This window comes from Sinocyclocheilus rhinocerous, unplaced genomic scaffold (genome assembly GCF_001515625.1).
Source record: "Sinocyclocheilus rhinocerous isolate Xijiao unplaced genomic scaffold, SAMN03320098_v1.1 scaffold254, whole genome shotgun sequence".
Taxonomy (NCBI): Eukaryota; Metazoa; Chordata; class Actinopteri; order Cypriniformes; family Cyprinidae; genus Sinocyclocheilus; species Sinocyclocheilus rhinocerous.
The window spans coordinates 343588-366674 of NW_015628690.1; the positions used below are offsets into that span (position 1 = coordinate 343588).

The 23087-nt window shown below is 37.2% G+C and overlaps 2 protein-coding genes across 2 annotated transcripts in view; both read left to right on the top strand.

The window, feature by feature from the left end:
- The window catches only part of nmnat3 (nicotinamide nucleotide adenylyltransferase 3), a 16037-nt gene extending 6009 nt beyond the window's left edge, over positions 1-10028 (top strand). Inside the window, exons 4-5 of the mRNA XM_016549806.1 lie at positions 2382-2443; positions 8612-10028. Of these exons, the coding sequence (XP_016405292.1) occupies positions 2382-2443; positions 8612-9015 (466 nt within the window). The 3' untranslated portion in view covers positions 9016-10028. The remainder of the gene's footprint in view (positions 1-2381; positions 2444-8611) is intronic.
- Positions 10029-12047: 2019 nt separating this feature from the next.
- On the top strand, positions 12048-16743 carry LOC107738119 (retinol-binding protein 1-like). The gene is made up of 4 exons (XM_016549808.1): positions 12048-12291; positions 13021-13199; positions 14898-14999; positions 16155-16743. The coding sequence occupies exons 1-4, from the start codon at positions 12219-12221 to the stop codon at positions 16203-16205; spliced, it is 405 nt and encodes a 134-aa protein (XP_016405294.1). The 5' UTR covers positions 12048-12218; the 3' UTR covers positions 16206-16743.
- Positions 16744-23087: the final 6344 nt, after the last annotated feature.

Consider the following 23087-nt stretch of genomic DNA (forward strand, 5'->3'; position numbering starts at 1 on the left):
GGATTTTTAATGACCACAGAGAGTCAGGACCTTGGTTTAACGTCTCATCCGAAGGACGGGTGCAAGGCTCTTGGTGCATAAAGAAGATCTGTAAAGTTCTGTACTCTTCTAGGTTGATCTTATATGTGTTCACACTGTGACACTCCTAGAAGATCTGTACTCTTCTAGGTTCAAAAAACTGTCGTCCATAAAATGCGTTGCACAAATTCGAACATCTGGGATGTGCTGTTCTGTTGTAAATAAATCTTAACCAATGATTCCTAATTGCATCTACTTTCGGAAGGCCAAATAAAGTGCTTTTTTTTCCTTTTTATTCGAAACATTCCCAAACGCATTAACTATATCATGAAATATCTTGATTCTCACCTATATAGATTTTGTTGATCTATAGTGGGCGATGGTCAAAGTAACCTAATAATGTATTCTATTAACTATGCATAAAAACCTTTCTGTTTACTTAATTAACAGATATGGATGTCATGCCATAACATATTTTTAATACGACTGAGTTTATATTTAATGTGAATTTAACATTGAAAGTTAATGTGAATAAAAACATTGCAAGTTAGGCTACTAATCATAACACTTTCATTGTACAGAAAGAGAGCAAAGAACATTTACATTATCAAAGAACATTTTCACTGACAACCTAGAGTTCAAGCACTCTCAAAAACTCCCATTAAAATCACTGAAGCTGTTTACAGTATGAAATTAATATCTTACAGATTCGTACACACATTTGCACTTTGTTGTTTTTGACGAGATAATTCGCCAGAAAGAGGTATTCAGACAGTGAGCGAATGAAGAAAACACTGGCATTTTAGCGATGACTCATCTGAATACCTCTGATTGGTCATTGCATTCATAAGCTCAACAGCATCGTGTGTGATTGGTTAATGCGCAGTGCTGTAAAAACGCGTCTGTCTTTGGCTCAGCGCCAGCCAGCGAACGCAGATTTGAGTTTAGCAGCTTATGATATGACGCACTGAACGTTCTAATCACGCCGGTGTGATTGTATTAAATATAGAAAATATTAATCGGCTATTTTTTGTCTTTTGGAAGCTGCATTCAAAATCCACTTGGCTCAAAAATCTGAGGGGGCACGTGCCCCCTCACTTTGAATGGGCATGACGCCTCTGCTACTATCCATCATAACAGCCACCGTTTCCATTCTTCTGAGATTCTGCCACATCCTTTAGTATTTGGCTGCTAGTGGTTTTCGTTTTGCAACTGTGCCAAATTCTTGTCCCCTCTCTTCGTCGTGACGTGCCATTCCTCCTCTTGAATCCCTCAAGAGATAGTAAAGTAACAAGAGACTGTTCAAGGACCCCTCAGAGCACTCAAATTTTGTTTTATGCCAACTGCTAGCTATGTCCTTAGGTGGCTAATTAATACTCCGATGCCAGGGAGGAGGATGGCTGCTCTTGCGTCAGGGGCCCGTGCCAGGGCTTTGTCTTTCTAGGTTCGTAATTTACTTCCTGGCAGAATTGGACGAAATCATGCAATTGATTATATGCCCTTGAAGTTGACCTATGTGATGAATTGCCAGGTTGAGTTTTTGCTATTTTTAAAGGACATGCAGTAGTGCTATGCTTCATACATACAGGCTCTGTTACAAAATCTATTCAGCATAGGTAGCAACAAGGTGCATTTATTGGTTAGGTGCCTTATAAGAGTCCTTTTGGCCAAATTGTACCAGCATTGCATCTATCTGTCTGTCTGTCTCTGTCTGTCTATCTATCTATCTATCTATCTATCTATGGTTCTATCATTCTATTTATCGTTCTATCGTTCTGTCTGTCTGTCAGGCCTATAAACATTCAAGAAATCAAGGCTTTTGTTAAACAAGGCCTAGTGAAGTCCACATTCAAAGTTTGTCTTGAGAAACTTTGCATTTCTTGTTAAAATTACTTTAGAATTCAAAAACAATTCTACATCTTTTTTTAGCTACTTCAGTTAAAATCCAATTCAAATTCTGAATGGTGCACATCCCTGATTGGTTCTGCTATTGGTTAATTCCAATGTCAGTTGTACACTGTATTGTACACAACAAGCTGTTATACCTTATTCTGCTATTCACTTTATACATTAAACACACATACTTGGGGCAATATATAGTTACAAAAAGCGCTTTTAACTCAACAATTATTCTCTATGTAAAGGTTTCACACTCCTATCTGCATTTAAGCAACAACAAAGCTTATAATAGCCTCTTGTGAGAGACTGGAGAAGTTGAGATACACATCTATCAGGCTTGTGTAATTCAGTGTGTATGTAAAGCTTCTCCTACATTCATAAGCTGATTACCTACACAGTATGGCCATTCATGCTCACCATTGCCTATCTGCTGTGTTTGGTTCTCCCTGACTCACTTAACACAGGTACCACTACGACCGCATAGCTGCTCAGTACCACAGCAGCAAGGACCCGCCCACAGTCTCTGGTAAGCCCCGCCCACCTCTCAATATGTCTTTATAAATTGGCACAAGAACTTCTCATTACAATTCGGTTTCCTCTAAACCTCCTCTCTGGCCCAATAAAGCCTTTTCTGTTTTTGCTAATCACTTTAGATAAGTCTGATGCATTTAAAACAGGCTGTTGTCTTCTTTCTGGCCAGCACAAGCGCTGTTAGGCCTCTTTTCAACCATGCTTTTATTTGGGGTTGCTGTAGAGGAGCATGCTAATGAAGCCTAATACCCTCCACAGGATGACTGAGCTTAAGACAAGCATGCTCGGACTGTTAATGAAGCTGAGATTAATAGCCAGGACAACTTTATAACAAGACAAGTGCCAAGAATGACAGAACACATGCACACAAATACCCTCTTATCTCAAAACCTTTCAGAGGACTCCCTTATTCAATGCTTGTTCCCCTTTGTTCTATTTCTATTCTTTCATGTGTCATTTCTTTTGTTTGGCAGTTGACTGAAGCAAGGCCATAATCATGTTTTGAACATTGGGGGTGGGTCCAATTTTTTTTTAAAGGGGAGAGTAGAAATGGTATTTTTATTTAAAGGAATTAAATAATTAAAGGATTCAAATAAATTTAAGGAAATGAAGTATTTATGAAATATGAATTTTATTGAAATTTGCAAATCTTTTTATTTTAAAATATGGACACTTTCACTCTAATTGGTATGACTAATATGTCAACAACACTAAAGGAAAAGCATTTCTTGTCTCTTCACATTAAATTTTAAATTACATGAATCACACAAATGATTCAGCCTATGTTTCAATTTGTCAAATTACATGTTCAGCTAATTAAATCTTACCTTGCACTTATGTTAAAAACTGAAGCGACGCTGTGGAATTCATGTTCAGTATCTGTGAACAGTGTGAACCAAAATGTAACTTTTACAGCTTTTTGACTTTCTAACAACAAACAGTTATGGCCTGGACTGAAGATTACATAAAGAAACTCGTATTCATCCTTCTGTTACAATGATTAATAAACATATCAGTCAGAATTAACCTAAAAGACGTTGAAAATCATTGACATTTTTACAGAAAGAGATCCTTTTAATTTTAGATTTCATGTTGAATTATCTCAGGGATTATTTTTTATTAAATTGCTTTCATGCAAACCCCATTATAGCCGATTCAAAGAAATCTGGCGCTTACTGAATTAAGCCATTTATGATTGTCTGGAAATAGTAGTGTTTGTATTGGAATGTTCACAATGCTTTTGCTTTACGGTGTTTTTCAATAATGTATTCATTATTAGAATAAGTATGAAGGGGGTGCTATTTCCCCATGCCCAAGCAGTGTGCACATACATTTTTTTAGATCTATGTTTAGTCACATGGAGTAGAAATAAAGAGCTTTAGTTCATTTCCTGCCCCCTGCAATTCACGCCTGCTCAAACAAAAGCCAGCTCTCAGACACATGCTATAGTGAGAGAATTAGAGTTAAAAGCATACTATTGATTCTTTCATATCCTGTAAATAGCACTGCTGAGGTCGAGCCCTTGCATTGCTAGCCAAGAAATGATTTCTAATGAAGCATTGAGGAAAGAAAAATTGAGATTTTTTGCAGAGGTTCAAGGAGTGTAAAACATTTTGTCTATGAGCCACCACAACATATTGAAAGATGGGGAAATTCATTGATAGCATTGTTTTTTTGTTTGTATTCGCAACTGATACACTGAAAGAAATATGCAAATCCATTAACCGACACCAAATCTGTGTTGAATGCAATTTCCACGGTGCGGTTTCCAGTATTGCAGGTTATTTCTGAGTTCCAGGTTTTGTAGGATGCAGAAGGTTATCCTAATTTGGAACTGCACAGCACCACTGTTATCACTGCAGCAGTATTTGAACACCTATGCCACAAAAAAACTGTATAAATAGATTTGCATTATACAATAGAAAACAATAGGGCATTTATTTTACAGAAATATATATTATAGTTCAAAAGACTGGGATCAATTTTTTTTTTAAAGAAATAAAAAAATTGAGCAATATATTATAATTTTTTTTATTTTAAAACAGTTGTTGATTTGAAATTGTGAAACTATTACTATTTTCACTGTCATTTGTGGCCAATTTATGTACATATATTTTAATGAATATAAATGATTTCCTGTATAATGGAACTTTTATTTTCATTCTTTTTGAAACTTGACAACCTACTGGCTGGCTTTATATTAAGAAAAAGCTGCCTGGACATTCAGTGTTATTTTAGTATTATTTATACTTATTATATATTACGAATTGAATCACCATTAAAATTAAATTGAGCTGAATAATGACATTATTGGCTTCTGAAGATCTGCTTTACAGCTAAAATTGAAGTCATTTTTGAATGAATTTTGCAACATTAATGCTTGTTATTTTGCTGTTTGTTGCTGTGAAGCTGTCACGCTACGGTGAGGTAAACGCACAAAGAAGATGAAGATGAATGCAAATAGTCTTTAATAAATCCACACAAGGGTAAATCCAGGACAGAACATGCAGGGGACACACGTAGGGACGTAGTAGACCGGACAGAAAACAGTGAACAGAACACAACTTAAGTAGGTTGGCAAATAAAAATAATTAACTAGACACACCTGAACCAAATGACATAATGAACGGGAGACAGAAACTAGGTCACACAGAGCACATGGGGAAAGAAAACACAACAATCCAGGGGTGTGACAGTTCACCCCCCTCCCCGAAGGCGCGACCTCGTGCCGGAGGAACAACAAATGGAGGGACGGAGGAGGACAAAGGAGTGGATGTGGGATGGTGATAGGGAATGGCAAAGGGCTGGCAGGCAGACAAATACTGGAGGAGGTTCAGGCGGAGGACAGACACCCGGGAGGAGGACGACAAACAGAGTCCAGGGTGGAGATGATGGAGGGAGGAGCCAGGGCGGATCAGAAGGAGGAAGGAGCCAAGGAGATGACAAGAGGGACTTGGAGCATGCGGCGCCAGGTGGGACCCAGGCCACAGCAATGCTCAGGAGAATTTGTCACGGTGTGTGCTGCCAACAGACACGCACCATAAGGCCACTTCCAACACCGTGAGCGCCAGTGACAGGGGAACGACCACCGTGGTCGTTATAGTACCGGCAGATAGTTCAGGGCAGACAAATATTTCCAGACTGACAGACAGTTCAAGGCACACAGACAGTTCAAATACGACCTCCGTGGTCGAATTAGGACAGACAGAAGATTAAATCACAAACTCCGTGGTCGTGACGGGACAGACAGATGATGATGGCGGGAGAAGACAGGGCATATCCTCTGAGCGCAACCTCAGCTCACCCCTAGCGGTGGTGCGGTGGGCAGGGCAATCCTCCGTGCCCTCGCTCCCTACTGTCTTTTCCACCGTTGCGTGTCTAACAGTCAGCTCGCGCACCTGGACTGACGTTGATTGAGGCTCTGGCTCCGGGGAGATCCTCAGCTCTGTCGCTCTCCTCGGCGATGGCTCATCAGTCGCAGCGGGCTCTGGCTCTCCATCAGCGGTGGGCTCATACTGTAGCTCCGCGAAGCAGGGTGGTGGTAGGCTGGGCTCTGGGTCGACCATAATAACACAAAAGAAAAACTTTCCAAACAAAAACAAAACGCGGGGAAAGACGCCGCATTACTTTCACTTCTAGGTCCGGTCTTCTGTCACGCTATGGTGAGATAAACGCACGAAAAAGATGAATGCAAATAGTCTTTAATAAACCCACACAAGGGTAAATCCAGGACAGAACAGGCAGGAGACACACGTAGGGACGTAGTAGACCGGACAGAAAACAGTGAACAGAACACAACTTAAATAGGTTGGCAAATGAAGATAATTAACTAGACACACCTGAACCAAATAACATAAGACAGAAAATAGGGCTGTGTCCGAAATCGCCCCCTATACCCTCATTCACTATTCCCTACATTAGGTCACTAATTCAGTTCACTAGAAGGAGTGAATGAAAACGAGTAGTGAATTCGGACACTGAGTGCACCGGAAGGAATGCCTCTTTTGCATAGTTTGTGCTTGCTGTTTATTAATCATTTGAAACTAGCAAACTAGCAGCTCCAGTAGTAAGATTAAAGGATTTATCTTGAACTCTGTCACGGAAATTATGTATAAACCCTAATCAAACAATTTAATAATCAATTTACAATGAATTTATACCCGTGTTGTACATTATGCTGTACGCCATGGATGAGCGCTTTGTAAAAATGAACGGATTGATTATTCAGCTGCGGGCGCCATCTTCTGGCGAGATGCGGGAATTCATTCGCCGCCTGACTCTCACGGTGCATTATGGGCATTCTCTAGCCGTTGAGCGTGCACCAGTTGTACACTCATTTTTGCAGTGCATTGTGGGATTGAATGAGTGCACTCGAGAACGTCCACAATCGTTTCGGACACCACTAAAAATGGCTGTTCCCTCAAATAGTGCCCTATTTAAGGGTATAGGGGGCGATTTCGGACACAGCCTAGGTCACACAGAGCACATGGGGAAAGAAAACACAACAAACAGTCCAGGGGTGGGACGGAAGGAAGCTGCTCTGAACCAATCTGTATTGACTATTGACTAATATTTATTAATATTTTGAATTTGAATTTTATATTTTATATTTACTAGGTCACACTAAGCACATGGGGAAAGAAAACACAACAAACAGTCCAGGGGTGTGACGGAAGCTGCTCTGAACCAATCTGTATTGACTAGTATTTATTAATATTTTGAATTTTATTTTTATATTTTCAGTTTTCATTTTAATTTTAAATGTTTAGTAATTTAGTAATTTTAATCTTTTTTCTTGTTTTTGTATTTTTATTCTATATAACTTTAATTTTTATTTAGTTTTAGTTATAGTAATTTTAGTACTTAAACTTAACATAAACTTATTCATTGCTGTTCAAGTTTAAGTTTTTCAACTAATATTCATATTCTATTTTATTTTATTTTATTTTAGCTTTATTTTCAAATACCAAAAAGTAGTTTTAATAGTTTTAGTTAACAATAACAATGTGGGCATCCTGTAAAATTTCTCCTTTTGTGCTTCATGGATGTAAAAATAATAATACGTCTTGAAAGACATGAGGGCAAATAAATGATGACAAATCACATTGCTGTTGTTCAGAAGCACTTGGTTCTCAGAAAATCTGGCACTCAGAAAATCTCTCTTATTAGGTATCACTGATTTCAGTCGTCTAAATTATAATATCAGTCTCTGTGACAGCTCTAGGCTCTTTACACTGCCATCATTCATGTTAAGCACCATATTCAGCTTGATAAGCAGTTGTCAGTTTTCTGCCGTTTATTTGGACAACTTTGACAGTATTATGATGACATGCCGCTGCTCTCCTGCTCCATCTTTAATTACAACAGTTGAATAGTTCCAAAACAGCTAACATTACTTGCATCACCTTTAAAAGAATAGTTCACTTAGAAATAAAAATGTACTCACCCTCAGGCATCCAAGATGTAGAAGTTTGTTTCTTCATCGGAACAGATATGAAAAAACTTAACATTACATCAGTTGCTCACCAATGGACCCACTGTAGTGAATGGGTTCCGTCAGAATAAGAGTCCAAACAGCTGATAAAAACATCACAATAATCCACACGACTCAAGTCTATCAACACCTTGTGAAATGAAAAGCTGCTTGTTTATAATACACAAATCCTTCAAGACAATTTTAATTAAAAAACATTGCATTCTGCTAAAATACGAGTCCTCTATTTATAATATTGCTTTCTCCAATGAAAAAGTCTTGTCTGAATCAGGGGGAAAATATGCACAGATCACGCATAGTTTACAAGTGAAAACAGTTCTAAACAAATATTTTTTGGTGGATTTGGATGTGCATGACAACTTTTTCACCGGAGGAAGTGTTATTATGGATTATAGACAGAAACAATGGTTTAAAGTTGTGAGTCGTGTGGATTTTTGTGATGTTTTTATCAGCTCTTTGAACTCTCATTCTGGCGGCACCCATTCACTATAGAGGATCCATTGGTGAGCAAGTGACATAATGGTTTCTCCAAATCTGTTCTGATAAAGAAACAAACTAATTTACATCTTGAGTAACTTTTAAGCAAATTTAAATTTTCAGGTAACTGTTTAATTCATTTAGATAAAAAATACAGTACAATCATTAATGTGATCACTTTCTCCCCTACAGAGGTTCCTCAGCTGAAGCTGCTTTGTGGAGCAGATTTCATGGACACGTTTAAGGTGCCTGGTCTGTGGAAGGATGATCACGTAGAGGAGGTGGTGGGCCGCTTTGGACTGGTCTGCGTGAGCCGAGGTAGCCTGCAGCCAGACCGGGCTATACATGAGTCCGACTTGTTGTCCAGGCACAGGCGGAGCATCTTTCTGGTTCGGGAGTGGGTCCAAAATGAGATCAGTGCTACAGAGGTCCGACGAGCCCTGCGGAGAGGCCAGAGTGTTAAATATCTCTTACCAGACTCGGTCATTGATTACATGAGAGAGCACAACCTTTATACACAAGACAGTGAGATGAAGAACAAAGACGTTAAACTACGACCTCTTACCAAGCAAACAAAGACTGATAACAATACATAGCCTCCAGTGGTCTTAGTCACAAGTAATAGCAAAATATGTTTCAAAAGATTACATTTTTCTCTCACTTTTCATTTTGAAGATGCGAAAGCAGCTTTAGAGGAGTTGCATATTTTGTCTTGTGTAAAGTGAGCGTTATCCATGACCGTGGTTTCCTAGTGTAATGTGTGGAGAGGGATTTAGGAATTTATCCTGTCTCTGCAGGAGTTAGATTTGCCAGATCACTGCAGAGCAGTAGGTCTATGTTCGGCAGGTCTGGGATTTGTTGACTTTTGCTGAATGTCACAAGGAAGATAAATAACAGAGCCTTTACACTTTGGAGAGCAAACATTGCTTCTTCCATTTCCATTTGCACAGAAAGCGTCATTCATGTTGTCAGATCCCTAAAGATGTTTCATCAAGCTTTGTCGGTGGGGGGAAAAAAGAGTTTCAGACAAAATAAAATAGAAGAATGTGGGAGATTTGAGGCGATGTCTATCTGAATCGTTTCCTTTTCCTTGTACCACTGACTGTGAGTTTTGGCTCAAACCGGCTAGTTGCTTTAAGGGTGTTTTTTGCAGTGTTGAAGCCCTCCTGCTGACAGTCTTTGTGTGTGGAGTTTGGGTTTTAAAGAAAGCCTTTATTCATGCTGTCTTGAAAGAAAAGCCAGATGAATTAATTCAACACAACTAGTCCCACTCTTCTAGATGGCTGCTGCTTTGCACAGAAGGGCCGTGTGTGCCAATTCAAAGCATCAGACACTTTAACTGACAGATGAAAGGAGTGACAATGCAATTTGATCTTATATCAAGCACAAACCTACTTTTCTTTTATTTAAAGAACAAATAGACTTCAAAATTATGTATTTTATGTGAGTTAATCTAAGAAGAGAATTGAAATAGTTTTTATTTGCTACTTTATATTAAAGAAATCTGCATTATGTGTAAGAGTATTTTTTGTTATCGGTAGCATGTTGCTACATTATATGGGGTAAGTTGTCACAATGGGACCTACCATTAAACATTATAATCTTTTCAGTTAAATTTAAACGGTATAACTATTATGAAACTGCGGAGAGGAGTGTTAAATATCTCTTACCAGACTCGGTCATTGATTACATGAGAGAGCACAACCTTTATACACAAGACAGTGAGATGAAGAACAAAGACGTTAAACTACGACCTCTTACCAAGCAAACAATACAAGACTGATGTATAAGAAATAGCCTCCAGTGGTCTTAGTCACAAGTAATAGCAAAATATGTTTCAAAAGATTACATTTTTCTCTCACTTTTCATTTTGAAGATGCGAAAGCAGCTTTAGAGGAGTTGCATATTTTGTCTTGTGTAAAGTGAGCGTTATCCATGACCGTGGTTTCCTAGTGTAATGTGTGGAGAGGGATTTAGGAATTTATCCTGTCTCTGCAGGAGTTAGATTTGCCAGATCACTGCAGAGCAGTAGGTCTATGTTCGGCAGGTCTGGGATTTGTTGACTTTTGCTGAATGTCACAAGGAAGATAAATAACAGAGCCTTTACACTTTGGAGAGCAAACATTGCTTCTTCCATTTCCATTTGCACAGAAAGCGTCATTCATGTTGTCAGATCCCTAAAGATGTTTCATCAAGCTTTGTCGGTGGGGGGAAAAAAGAGTTTCAGACAAAATAAAATAGAAGAATGTGGGAGATTTGAGGCGATGTCTATCTGAATCGTTTCCTTTTCCTTGTACCACTGACTGTGAGTTTTGGCTCAAACCGGCTAGTTGCTTTAAGGGTGTTTTTTGCAGTGTTGAAGCCCTCCTGCTGACAGTCTTTGTGTGTGGAGTTTGGGTTTTAAAGAAAGCCTTTATTCATGCTGTCTTGAAAGAAAAGCCAGATGAATTAATTCAACACAACTAGTCCCACTCTTCTAGATGGCTGCTGCTTTGCACAGAAGGGCCGTGTGTGCCAATTCAAAGCATCAGACACTTTAACTGACAGATGAAAGGAGTGACAATGCAATTTGATCTTATATCAAGCACAAACCTACTTTTCTTTTATTTAAAGAACAAATAGACTTCAAAATTATGTATTTTATGTGAGTTAATCTAAGAAGAGAATTGAAATAGTTTTTATTTGCTACTTTATATTAAAGAAATCTGCATTATGTGTAAGAGTATTTTTTGTTATCGGTAGCATGTTGCTACATTATATGGGGTAAGTTGTCACAATGGGACCTACCATTAAACATTATAATCTTTTCAGTTAAATTTAAACGGTATAACTATTATGAAACCGCAAACATGTAACCTAGAAACACTGCATTATTAATACATATTCATGATTAATATTGAATAATAGATTACTTTATATGTAAAACATTTAAAACACATTTGAGAACTTGCCTATCAAAACATTATAGCTGATGCAGCTCTTGTGACAACTAGCCCCGGTCTATTCCCTACATCGCTCAAGAGTTTAAGTGACGTAATTACATGGTGTGATATCTCATCCAAGTTTGCCATGATGGGGATGTGTGGAACATTAATACAAATAGAAATGTATGATGTCATATTTGTTTTTGTACAAGATACCATTGATTCTAAAAGTACAATTTCTTTTCTTACACAACTAATTATTTTACTTGGAAAATACCATATTCATGTAAAGAAATGGGCTAAAGCTAAGCCAAATTGTGAACATTTTTATAAAAGAAATTAAACAATATGGTACTACTTTGCACAATATTAGAAACAGAAAAGCTAAAAATACCTGTGAAGCTCTATGTCACTTTAATTTGGTTAATAAAATGTTTTCATGTTTTCATCCCTGGCATAGATCTAATTTAGTTTTTTATTTTTTTACCTATGTACATGCACTTGTTTTCTCTCTCTCTCCCTCTCTCTCTCTCTCTCTGTATACCCTTTTTCAAAAAATGTTCTATTACTGTTGTGAGATGTATATGTTTGTATTAATATGTACATAATTGTACAAAAAAAAGAAAAAAGTTTGCGTTGATGGGTCCAAACCATAGACTGCGGTACCTCTAGTATAAAGATCTTTTGTCCACATGTCCAAACACTAGAGGCGGAGAAACGGTTTCCATAACAGAGAAGAAAAAATACGTTCACAAGTAATCAGATTATGGTGCCCGTGTTGAATGAGGGTTTCTTTCAGATGAAAAGCATTTGTTCGCAGGGGAACTGCGATGTCGGATCTTTCTTGAACAAACTCATCAGAGGAGTATCTCAAAATGACTGCTGATTACAACGGCTACTGGAAAATGATCTCCAACGAGAAATTTGAAGAGTACCTGAAAGCTCTGGGTGAGTTTTGTGGCTCATTTACACCATTAAAATTATAAATCCTCTGGTATTCTTCACTTAGGAGTCAAACAGAGGTCAAAACAGACCGAGAACAATGTGTAATATTCTTTTTTTTTTTTTTTTTTATGAAATAAATGTACCATATTTCAATGTTTTATCCTATGTTTTAATATTTATTCTTGACAATTTTCTATTTTGAGGGGGTACTCGACAAAATTGACCTCTGAATTATAAATCAAAAATTGAGCCAATGTAATGAAAATACAATGCGTGGCAGAAAGATGCCATCTGCTGGGAGAAATATAATATGTAAAACAATGTGTAACCACTAGATGCTTGTAAAGCCCTATAAATATATACACATTAGATTATAAGAGCAATTTCAGAAATAATTACTTTAGTAGGTTTTGTATTCACATATACAGACATTATCGAAGACTCCTTAATCGTGGCAGATTTGTAGTATTTTCGTATTTATCATACATGGTGGTTTCCTACTTATTATTTTTGTCCTTTTTTTATACAAGATGTTGGTGTATATAATAAGCAGCATCAGTCTGGAAATGTACCTTTGGTATCCCGATTACCATGTAACCCTGCTGCATGTCTCATCATAGTGTTGATGAAGTACCATGTTATTTCCACCTGTAACCATCACTGTACTGTGGTATTGCTGGAGTACTGTTTTAAATTCACATTTTCACATGAGGCTATAATTTTCTTTTCAAGATGTAAATGTAGCTATTAGAAAGATTGCCACCCTGCTGAAGCCTGATAAAGACATCACTCAGGATGGAGATCACTTCATCATAAAGACTCTCAGCACTTTCAGGAACTACAACATGGACTTTGTGGTGGGTCAGGAGTTTGAGGAGGACCTGAGTGGAGTGGATGACAGGAAATGTATGGTGAGCAAACTTTCAATGCAACCACTTTGAGGCTTGAGAGCTTAAAAGCATAGTTTTATATATTGTTTTATTCTAAAGTACTACTCAAAAAAGCTGTAATACTATTTATTAAACTGTGCTTTTTGGCTTAGTATATGAACTTGCAGGATTATGTGTTTGATTCTCCCTCAATGCTTATGCGTTGCAAGGACACTAGATGTTTTCTAAAGATTTATTGAGAATTTTGAGATTTTTCTAACCTTTGATAAGAAGCAAGTTTAAATAAATAGGCTTTCATGGTTTATTATACTTATTTTCACAAAAAGTTTATAACATTCCAGGATCAGTCTAAGTCATGGGATTTCCGTAATAGTTCTCTTATAGGGTTGCCATTTGTATAATTTCATTGCCCTTGAAAATCACTAACTGTGCGTGTCATTTACAGTTCACAATCTCAACTAATGTTAATGAGAAAAGAGGAAAGTGTGAAATGAGAGCAATAATTGGCTCTTTAATCTAATAAGAAGCTTTACTCTCTCTCCTTTCATTTTCGTCTGGCTTTTCCTGTCATTTGGAGAAACTTGGTATATCAGAGGCCTGTGTTGAGATGATTGCAGAGATAGAGATTCTGATTATATATGCACATTTTTTAGATACAGTTGGAGCTTCAGATGTGTTGCAATATGTTAACTTTTGGGACTAGATTGTATGTGACTACCCAATTGGATGTTATGTATTCTAATCCAAAGTATGGGTGTGAGGTGAGTAATGGCAATATTCTGCAATAGAATTTTATTCTTTAAATAATATTTCAGATACACTGTAAAATGGCCAAATGTGACAATTGTACACCACTGTAGGACATATTGGAAAGGTTGCTTATAGTCCAGCACTCATACACTTTTATTTATTTTAGTATTATTTATACTGTTATTTTATATTATTTATACTGAGTTTTTTTTTTATCAGTTTTTATATTTTTATTTTTTGTTTCATTTTTAGGAATTCTTTTATGTGCTTTTGTCATTTTTATTATTATTTTATTATTATTTTATATATATATTTCTAAATAGACATTTAATTTACTTTTATTTCAGTTTTAGTTTTATTTTGGTTATTTGCCAAGGCAACATTTCAAAAATTTAATTTAGCTTACATTTTCATCTAATACTTATATTTTATTTTATTTAAGCTTTATTAATGTAGTTTTAGTTAACCATAACACCTGGTCCAGCAGAAAATAAACAAAGTGATAGTTATGATGCACTAGACGTGTCTCCTCTCTAAAAACTGGCCATTGTTTAAGTTCACTTTCTGATATAACTCAAATTCTCTTGAGCTGCAGTAAATAAAAACACTTGAAACGCAGCATTCACTAAAGATGTTGTGACCCGGTTTGCCCTGAACAAAAATCACTCACCCCATTCAGTCCTAACAGCACCCAGCATTGTGTTTTTTTAATTTCTTCCACTGAAATCTGGCAGAAGAAGAGGCCTTTCCAACATGCTTCTCTTTGTGCAGCATATAATTGCAGTGCAAACACATTTATTGCGGGTCAGATTTAATTTTCTTTTTGTGTCCGTATAATATAGAAGTGCTCTTCTCTTCCCACTGCTCTTGCAAAATCTGTCCTGCTTCCGTGTCTTTACAATCCTTATTTAACTCTATTTTTGATGTATACAGTATATGTTAAAAATAAATCTCTGTCATGCATTATAGACCATCATCACCTGGGATGGAGATAAACTGGTATGTGTGCAGAAAGGAGAGATCGAGGGGAGGGGCTGGACCCACTGGATTGAGGAAGATGAGCTTCACTTGGTAGGCCACGTCTCATGCATTTCATTTGTAATGTCCTTGATGGTATTCCCTCCCAGGTATGATTGTTTCGCATAGAGCTGATATATACAGTATCAGAAATAGCCTAAAGCATATACAATACGGCATGTCAGAAATTGTTTCGGCTAGGAGGTACGCTGCAGATGGTGGGGGAAGAGCTATTCTCAAATCTCAAAACTTTCAGCCCTGTGATGATGCACCTGAAAAAGCACAACGCTGACAGATTGATTGCTTTAATACATTTGAACTTGGTTTAAATAATTCTAATGGGCGTCAAACACCATCATTATGATATGATAGGATTTTTAAATGAAGTTGACTGGAATATGATGGATGGAGGTAATAACAACAGATGTTAGGCTTTAGCTGCGTGTTTGATCATGCATAATAAACTGACTGCATTGCCGTAGCATTACCAAAGAACTGGACATTGCTGACACCAGCTGGTTGAAAGTTATATACATTCTAGTGCTGTGTTGAAAAAGACCACTGTTAGGGAACATTTCCATGTTAATTATAGCTGAAATTAAACCTACTTTTTTTTTTCAAAGATTTATTTTTGGCTTTTTTTCACTTTATTAGTATAGGACAGTGTAGAAGTGACAGGAAGTGAAGTCGGAGCGAGAGATGAGGGGGGTGGGATCGGGAAAGGTCCTCGAGCCGGGATTCAAACTCGGGATGCCCACAAGGCTATCAGCGCCGACAAAACCTACTCTTAAAAAGAAATGTTCTTTATTAGCACTGATGATTCCATAAAAAAGATTTCACATCCATGGGACTTTCCATTGTAGAAAAAGTGGAAAAAGGTTCATTAGATTATTAAAATGTTTGGATTTTGGTTTTCCCTATTGTTTTCATACTTGCTTAAGTTAATGAGTTTGAGCAATAGCGTGAAGGCATTGTACGTAATTGACCAATCATGGTTTGTGAGAAGGTGGATCTACTGTTCAGAGAACAGTCAAAGCAACGCAAATACTCGCACATATAATGTATAAGGCCTGTAGAGAGAACATCAGTAGGAAAACCAAGCCAAAACCCGATTTAGAAATCCTGGCCAGGATGTGTCCGGGACAAAAAGGATATATGGTCTACCCTAGAGTTGAGAACTATGCCTTTAAATATTTTCTTTGTTTGCAGGAACTGAGAGCCGCTGGGATTGTGAGTAAACAGGTCTTCAAAAAGTCTTAAGCCCCCACCGACTGAACACCTGCAAGAGATCCAGCAAAATCCAACACTTTATAGTATATAAACTCATGTCACATCGTCCTACATCTATCCGTCTATGTGCGCCTTCATCTCTGCTATTGTGAAAACCAGACAAACACCATCTGTGATAGCTTGTCACAATCTATAAATGCTTGTTTGTTCTGATCCTCACAGAGGAATATCTCAAGCGACTTTCCTTCGTAGGTGCAGTGTTTGTCATTTAGATGTTATTTACATTAGTGGTAGAGAACACCGGGATAAGCTGCCCTGTAAGTGAACCATCAAACAACAGGTGCGTCAGGATATTGTCTTGGACGCAAGAAGAAGATTCCTCAGATTGGGAGCTTCTGTGTACATAAAAGTAATTAGACTCCAGAGAGGATGTGTGGAAGGAAAAATGATGTGACGAGTCTGAGTGCCGCCCAGCTGCTGTTGCTCTGATTGAAGAGCCTGTCAGTCTCTTGGGTTCTGAGCATGGCAGGGTTTTGCTTTCCTTCCCATCATGCCTCTGTGACTGTGCACACAAAAGAATACATAAATCAGTCAAATAAAGAGAAATGCATTGCGTTCTGCTGTTCATATGCATCTAAATGTGTTTGTTTGAACACACTAGTTTAATAAAGGCATACCAGCAAGAATGTAAATTAAATATTGCTGCTGTTTTTGTATATACTTTAGAGAATCCAGGTTGGCATGTTCACTTTTCATTATTGCTGAGATATGCTTCAGTGGTTCTTAAGTATTACATGAATATTAAGAAGTGAACTAAGCAGCACCCCTACATCCACTTAACAAGAGAACGAAAGGCACATAATTGGCAGTGTGTTGATAACTATAGAGCACCGTCTAGTAAAATCGGTGCAACCGTTCATTTTCCATATTTGGCCCCTTGGTTTAAATAATTCTAATGGGCGTCAAACACCATCATTATGATATGATAGGATTTTTAAATGAAGTTGACTGGAATATGATGGATGGAGGTAATAACAACAGATGTTAGGCTTTAGCTGCGTGTTTGATCATGCATAATAAACTGACTGCATTGCCGTAGCATTACCAAAGAACTGGACATTGCTGACACCAGCTGGTTGAAAGTTATATACATTCTAGTGCTGTGTTGAAAAAGACCACTGTTAGGGAACATTTCCATGTTAATTATAGCTGAAATTAAACCTACTTTTTTTTTTCAAAGATTTATTTTTGGCTTTTTTTCACTTTATTAGTATAGGACAGTGTAGAAGTGACAGGAAGTGAAGTCGGAGCGAGAGATGAGGGGGGTGGGATCGGGAAAGGTCCTCGAGCCGGGATTCAAACTCGGGATGCCCACAAGGCTATCAGCGCCGACAAAACCTACTCTTAAAAAGAAATGTTCTTTATTAGCACTGATGATTCCATAAAAAAGATTTCACATCCATGGGACTTTCCATTGTAGAAAAAGTGGAAAAAGGTTCATTAGATTATTAAAATGTTTGGATTTTGGTTTTCCCTATTGTTTTCATACTTGCTTAAGTTAATGAGTTTGAGCAATAGCGTGAAGGCATTGTACGTAATTGACCAATCATGGTTTGTGAGAAGGTGGATCTACTGTTCAGAGAACAGTCAAAGCAACGCAAATACTCGCACATATAATGTATAAGGCCTGTAGAGAGAACATCAGTAGGAAAACCAAGCCAAAACCCGATTTAGAAATCCTGGCCAGGATGTGTCCGGGACAAAAAGGATATATGGTCTACCCTAGAGTTGAGAACTATGCCTTTAAATATTTTCTTTGTTTGCAGGAACTGAGAGCCGCTGGGATTGTGAGTAAACAGGTCTTCAAAAAGTCTTAAGCCCCCACCGACTGAACACCTGCAAGAGATCCAGCAAAATCCAACACTTTATAGTATATAAACTCATGTCACATCGTCCTACATCTATCCGTCTATGTGCGCCTTCATCTCTGCTATTGTGAAAACCAGACAAACACCATCTGTGATAGCTTGTCACAATCTATAAATGCTTGTTTGTTCTGATCCTCACAGAGGAATATCTCAAGCGACTTTCCTTCGTAGGTGCAGTGTTTGTCATTTAGATGTTATTTACATTAGTGGTAGAGAACACCGGGATAAGCTGCCCTGTAAGTGAACCATCAAACAACAGGTGCGTCAGGATATTGTCTTGGACGCAAGAAGAAGATTCCTCAGATTGGGAGCTTCTGTGTACATAAAAGTAATTAGACTCCAGAGAGGATGTGTGGAAGGAAAAATGATGTGACGAGTCTGAGTGCCGCCCAGCTGCTGTTGCTCTGATTGAAGAGCCTGTCAGTCTCTTGGGTTCTGAGCATGGCAGGGTTTTGCTTTCCTTCCCATCATGCCTCTGTGACTGTGCACACAAAAGAATACATAAATCAGTCAAATAAAGAGAAATGCATTGCGTTCTGCTGTTCATATGCATCTAAATGTGTTTGTTTGAACACACTAGTTTAATAAAGGCATACCAGCAGGAATGTAAATTAAATATTGCTGCCGTTTTTGTATATACTTTTGAAAATCCAGGTTGGCATGTTCACTTTTCATTATTGCTGAGATACGCTTCAGCGATTCTGAAGTATTACATGAATATTAAGAAGTGAACTAAGCAGCACCCCTACATCCACTTAACAAGAGAACGAAAGGCACATAATTGGCAGTGTGTTGATAACTATAGAGCACCGTCTAGTAAAATCGGTGCAACCGTTCATTTTCCATATTTGGCCCAGAGTCTATCAACGGCTTCCGGCCAGGTGTTCCTTTTTAGTGAAAAAATGTTCACGTCCACTTCCTTTTTTCCATGCTAATGTCTCCAAATATATTTTTGGGTTTTCATTTACTCAAAGGAATAGTTCAGCCAAAAATGAACATTTGCTGAGACTTTATTCACCCTCAGGCAAACCAAGATGTAGATTACATCACTTGCTCACCAGTGGATCCTCTGCAGTGAGTGGGTGCCGTCAGAATGAGAGTCCAAATAGCTGATAAAAACATCACAATAATCCACAAGTAATTCACACGACTCCAGTCCATCAATTGACATTGTGTGAAGCAAAAAGCTACACGTTTGTAAGAAACCAAACACTTCAAACCGCTGCTTACTACAAAAATACAACTAAAACATGTCCTCTATCAATAGTATTGATTTCTCCATTGAAAAAGTGGTCTTGTCTGAATCAGTAGAGAAATATGCACAGTGCAAGCACTGTTTACAAGCCAAAACAGTTCTGAACAAATATGTTGGTGGATTTTGATGTGACAACTGAAGTTTGTCATTTGGATTCCTTATGATGATTTTATCAGCTGTTTGGACTCTCATTCTGACGGCACCCATTCACTGCAGAGGATCCATTGGTAAGCAACTGATGTAATGCTAAATTTCTCTGAATCTGTTCTGATGAATAAACAAGCTCATCTACATCTTGGATGGCCGGAGGGTGAGTAAATTTTCAGCAAATTTTAATTTTTTGAGTGAACTATTCTTTTAAAATAATGGTCTGTTTGTACTCATGCAGCTCCAAGTTGGCCCTGATCCTCTAGAACTTCAAACCGCTGCTTACTACAAAAATACAACTAAAACATGTCCTCTATCAATAGTATTGATTTCTCCGTTGAAAAAGTGGTCTTGTCTGAATCAGTAGAGAAATATGCACAGTGCAAGCACTGTTTCACTGCAGAGGATCCATTGGTAAGCAACTGATGTAATGCTAAATTTCTCTGAATCTGTTCTGATGAATAAACAAGCTCATCTACATCTTGGATGGCCTGAGGGTGAGTAAATTTTCAGCAAATTTTAATTTTTTGAGTGAACTATTCTTTTAAAATAATGGTCTGTTTGTACTCATGCAGCTCCAAGTTGGCCCTGATCCTCTAGACTAAAATACACAAAAAATAACATGTTTAGAAAAATAAACAAGGTTGAATCTGTAAGCAATGCATTTGAAGAAATATTTGAGCTAGCTAATAAAAACAAAGCATACACAGGGCATTTTAACAGGTAAAATAGCCTTTAAGGACATTACTTAAACAAGAATGTCCACAGAAGCTTGTATTTTATTAATAACCTGCTCTTTGCACACCTTGAACTTTTTAACCTGCAACAGATTGTGCAAGCAAAATTATACATTTTATACTGTTATGTATTTATCAACATATCTGAATAAAATGACTTATGCTAATTATACCTTCAGAGGAAATTAACTATTAACTATCTTATTCTTATAGGTCCAAATTTACTTGGATGTATATGTCATCTTCATGGGAGGGAGATGGAGTTTTTCTTTTAACAGGGACACTACTAAACCTGATGAACTTATCATTACTAATTGGATTTGGTACTTGTAATGTGGGGCTTTATGCAGACATTTTGCTGCACCGAATCTCCCCAAATGTTCACTGGTGTCTAAGAAACCTCACACTGTAATTCAAAATGCCAGCTTATTACAACAACTATAGGAAAATGATCTCAATTTAGAACTCTAATGAGTACCTGAAAGCTCTTGGCGAGTCAATTACCAGTTCAAAAAGCAGAGAACCTTCTGTAGGCTTAATTAACATTATCATCACACTGCACTATAAAACCTTTGGAACATAATTACATTACTGAGTAGGGCTGCATAATCCTACTAATTATTAATTAAATTACAGAGTAACCGATATTTTATCATCCTTATAATTGAATTTCACGTATATGATGTACACACACACACACACACACACAGAGAGAGAGAGACAGAGAGAGAGACAAGTTAAATACATGTACATACAGTACATTGTTAACAGTACTGCATATATGTGGGCAAATATGTCATATATATCATCTATTTGTTTTCAAACAATCTCTGAAATGTAAACACAAAAGTAACAGAAAATAATAAATATACACATATGTGAGTTAAGTGATCTCATTTTCATTTTGGCTCCGGTTCCTGACAGACACAAATGTTGCTATTAGGAAAACTGCCACCGTGATGAAGCCAGCAACAGCATCACTGCGAATGGAGATCACGTCATCAATGAGACAGTCAGCATTGACGGCATGACACTGACTTGACTTTGAGGAGGTGATGAAAGCATTTTGACTACCTAATTCTTGTTTATTTCCATTTATGTAATAACTTGTATATAAGATTCATTTCTTACTATTGATAGTATTGATACTACTTCTTACCAGCAAACATACACTCGTTTTCATCCTTCTCTCCACTCTCTGATGCAGAAGTCTCTAAACTCATCCTTTCCAATCATCCTACTACTTGTCCACTTGATCACTTACTGTTGCTCTTTTGTTAGTTTTGACTGCTTTTATTGTCCTCATTTGTAAGTCACTTTGGATAAAAGTGTCTGCTAAATGTAAATGTAAATGATATGCTATGGCAATTGGTAGAGGCATCAAATTATACATTTATAAGAAGCAAATGTCTACACTACCATTCATTCCTATGTCTGCAGTGGTACTCTGCATATTTATAATGAAAATACTAATCATCATAATCATGGGCCTTAGGCTTCATCATTGTCAACATTATTGCACTGACAAGATTACCAAGATGTGTTAAAAAGATAACAGCAGATGGTTGCTATTATTTACTTTTGTTTTGTTCATCTTTTGTGGTAGGAACAGAGCTTCTGGCATAATAGAAAAGAAGGTCTTAAAGAAATCCTGTACAAGAACCTGTACCATGGAGGTCTATAATACCTGGTGAAAGCATTCATATTCATCTCAATGGTATTACAAATAACAATAATATTTAATACATATCTAGATTGAGAAATATGCTTTTAGATCCCTATATATCTACCAGCATGGCCAAAACCAACCAAAACTAAGACCTTTTGACCTGTGCTACTACTGGATGTGAACTGTCTGTTGATCAATTCATCAAATTTAAACCTTCATTTCTTGTTCATCTCTAGAATGAAAAGTAAAACTAATAACATAATATAAATGTGATAAAGAAGCTCTGTTACTGCATAAATGACAATCTGCATATGCATACATATGACTTTGTTGTAGGGTATTTTGGATCTAGAGTCTACCCTATCTAGTGGAAGGTGGATAAGAAAAAATAAAAAAAAGTAGGTGTATAACAAGAAATGTTAGGTGTATCTGACTCCTTACATGAAAGGCAAGGAGAGCACAGACAAGAAGAAAGATGATGAATGTAGTCTGGCTCCTGCAGCTCTCATAAACAAGCTTGATGGAAAGGATGTTGGACCCTGTGTATTCTCCCATGTGTACCACAAATGTGCCAACAAAATGAAAATGAAAAAAGAAGAAGAAATAAAGAAGGATGGAATGAGCCTGTGTAGTGCTGGTGGTTTTCTGTTTGTGTGAATAGTCAAAGTAATAAACATCCAATTCCGCCAAGTCTGTTTCTATACATTACATGATTACATAATTACATGAAACTGTTATCATATAAGAGTTTAATTTATGTTATTATGACGTATGGGCTTGACGTATAGTCAGGTAATATACTTGCTGTGGAAAACTAGCTGTGGCAAGCAAGGTGGAGGATGTAAGGAAGGATATAAGGAGGAGTGAGAAAAGAGGGAAGACCAGACCTGGAACACATTATGTTTTGTGTATAAGTCTGCTGCTGCTTGTTAAGTTTATTTTGATTTGTGATTAAACTACATTTATTATTATTACTTTTCCAAACTTCATTCAAATTTGCATTTCTGCATTAAAACAGCTAATATGCAGGTCACATATGTGTTATGCTAGTGGCCTTCTGGGGTCTTTTTAAAACCTGAATCTGATATCTGCAGTTTAAATCCTTTTTATCTTATACATTTCCTATCAATTAGGCCTGTAGCTTTTTAGGATAAGGAGTCAAAGAGAATTCTTTAT